Below are 799 nucleotides of genomic sequence, written 5' to 3' on the forward strand. Positions count from 1 at the left end.
AGGAATGTAGTCGTGTGCAGATGACGGGGAAGGTGCGCCGCTCGCTTGGGTGCGCCGCTCGCATGTGGATTACGTTAACCGTTTTATATTATTGATTACCCGAGGCTGATCTGTTGCTTGTCTATTATAGCCTCCCACCTATTACGATCCTCCACGTTTATATCCCAAAAAAGATTCCATTCCCTAGTGCTTGAATATCCCCTTACAGGAACATGGCAGCACCAACGGCGCCGAGCAGGGCCAGAGCGGGAGCCGACTTGGCACCAGCGGCAACAGGAGGCTGCGAGGGGGTGGTAGGCTGGCCGGTAGCAGCGGGAGCATCAGTCTCGCCAGCAGCAGGAGGAGCCTGAGACTGGCCAGGGGCACCAGGAGCAGCAGGCTTGCCGGGGTTGGCCGGGTTGGCAGGAGCCGCAGGCTGGTCAGGGGTAGCAGGGGCCGCAGGCTGGTCAGGGGTAGCAGGAGCGGCAGGCTTGCCAGGAGCAGCAGGGGCTGCAGGCTGCTCAGGAGTAGCAGGAGCCGCGGGCTGCTCAGGAGTGGCAGGAGCGGCAGGCTGCTCAGGAGTGGCAGGAGCCGCGGGCTTGCCTGGGTTCGCAGGAGCAGCGGGCTTGCCAGGAGTAGCGGGAGCCGCAGGCTGGTCAGGGGTAGCAGGAGCGGCAGGCTTGCCAGGAGTAGCGGGAGCCGCAGGCTGGTCGGGGGTAGCAGGAGCGGCAGGCTTGCCAGGAGTAGCAGGGGCCGCAGGCTGGTCAGGGGTAGCAGGAGCGGCAGGCTTGCCAGGAGCAGCAGGGGCTGCAGGCTGCTC

General features: G+C 64.8%; 1 protein-coding gene across 1 annotated transcript; it reads right to left on the bottom strand.

The window, feature by feature from the left end:
• Window positions 1-202: 202 nt before the first annotated feature.
• Window positions 203-799, bottom strand: J7T54_004140 (uncharacterized protein; the record flags this gene model as incomplete). The annotated part of the gene is made up of 1 exon (XM_051510758.1): window positions 203-799. A coding segment is annotated over one exon (597 nt), but the record flags the coding sequence as incomplete, so codon positions are not given.

This window comes from Emericellopsis cladophorae (genome assembly GCF_022114955.1).
Source record: "Emericellopsis cladophorae strain MUM 19.33 chromosome Unknown NODE_273_length_799_cov_97_606648, whole genome shotgun sequence".
In the NCBI taxonomy this organism is placed as follows: Eukaryota; Fungi; Ascomycota; class Sordariomycetes; order Hypocreales; family Bionectriaceae; genus Emericellopsis; species Emericellopsis cladophorae.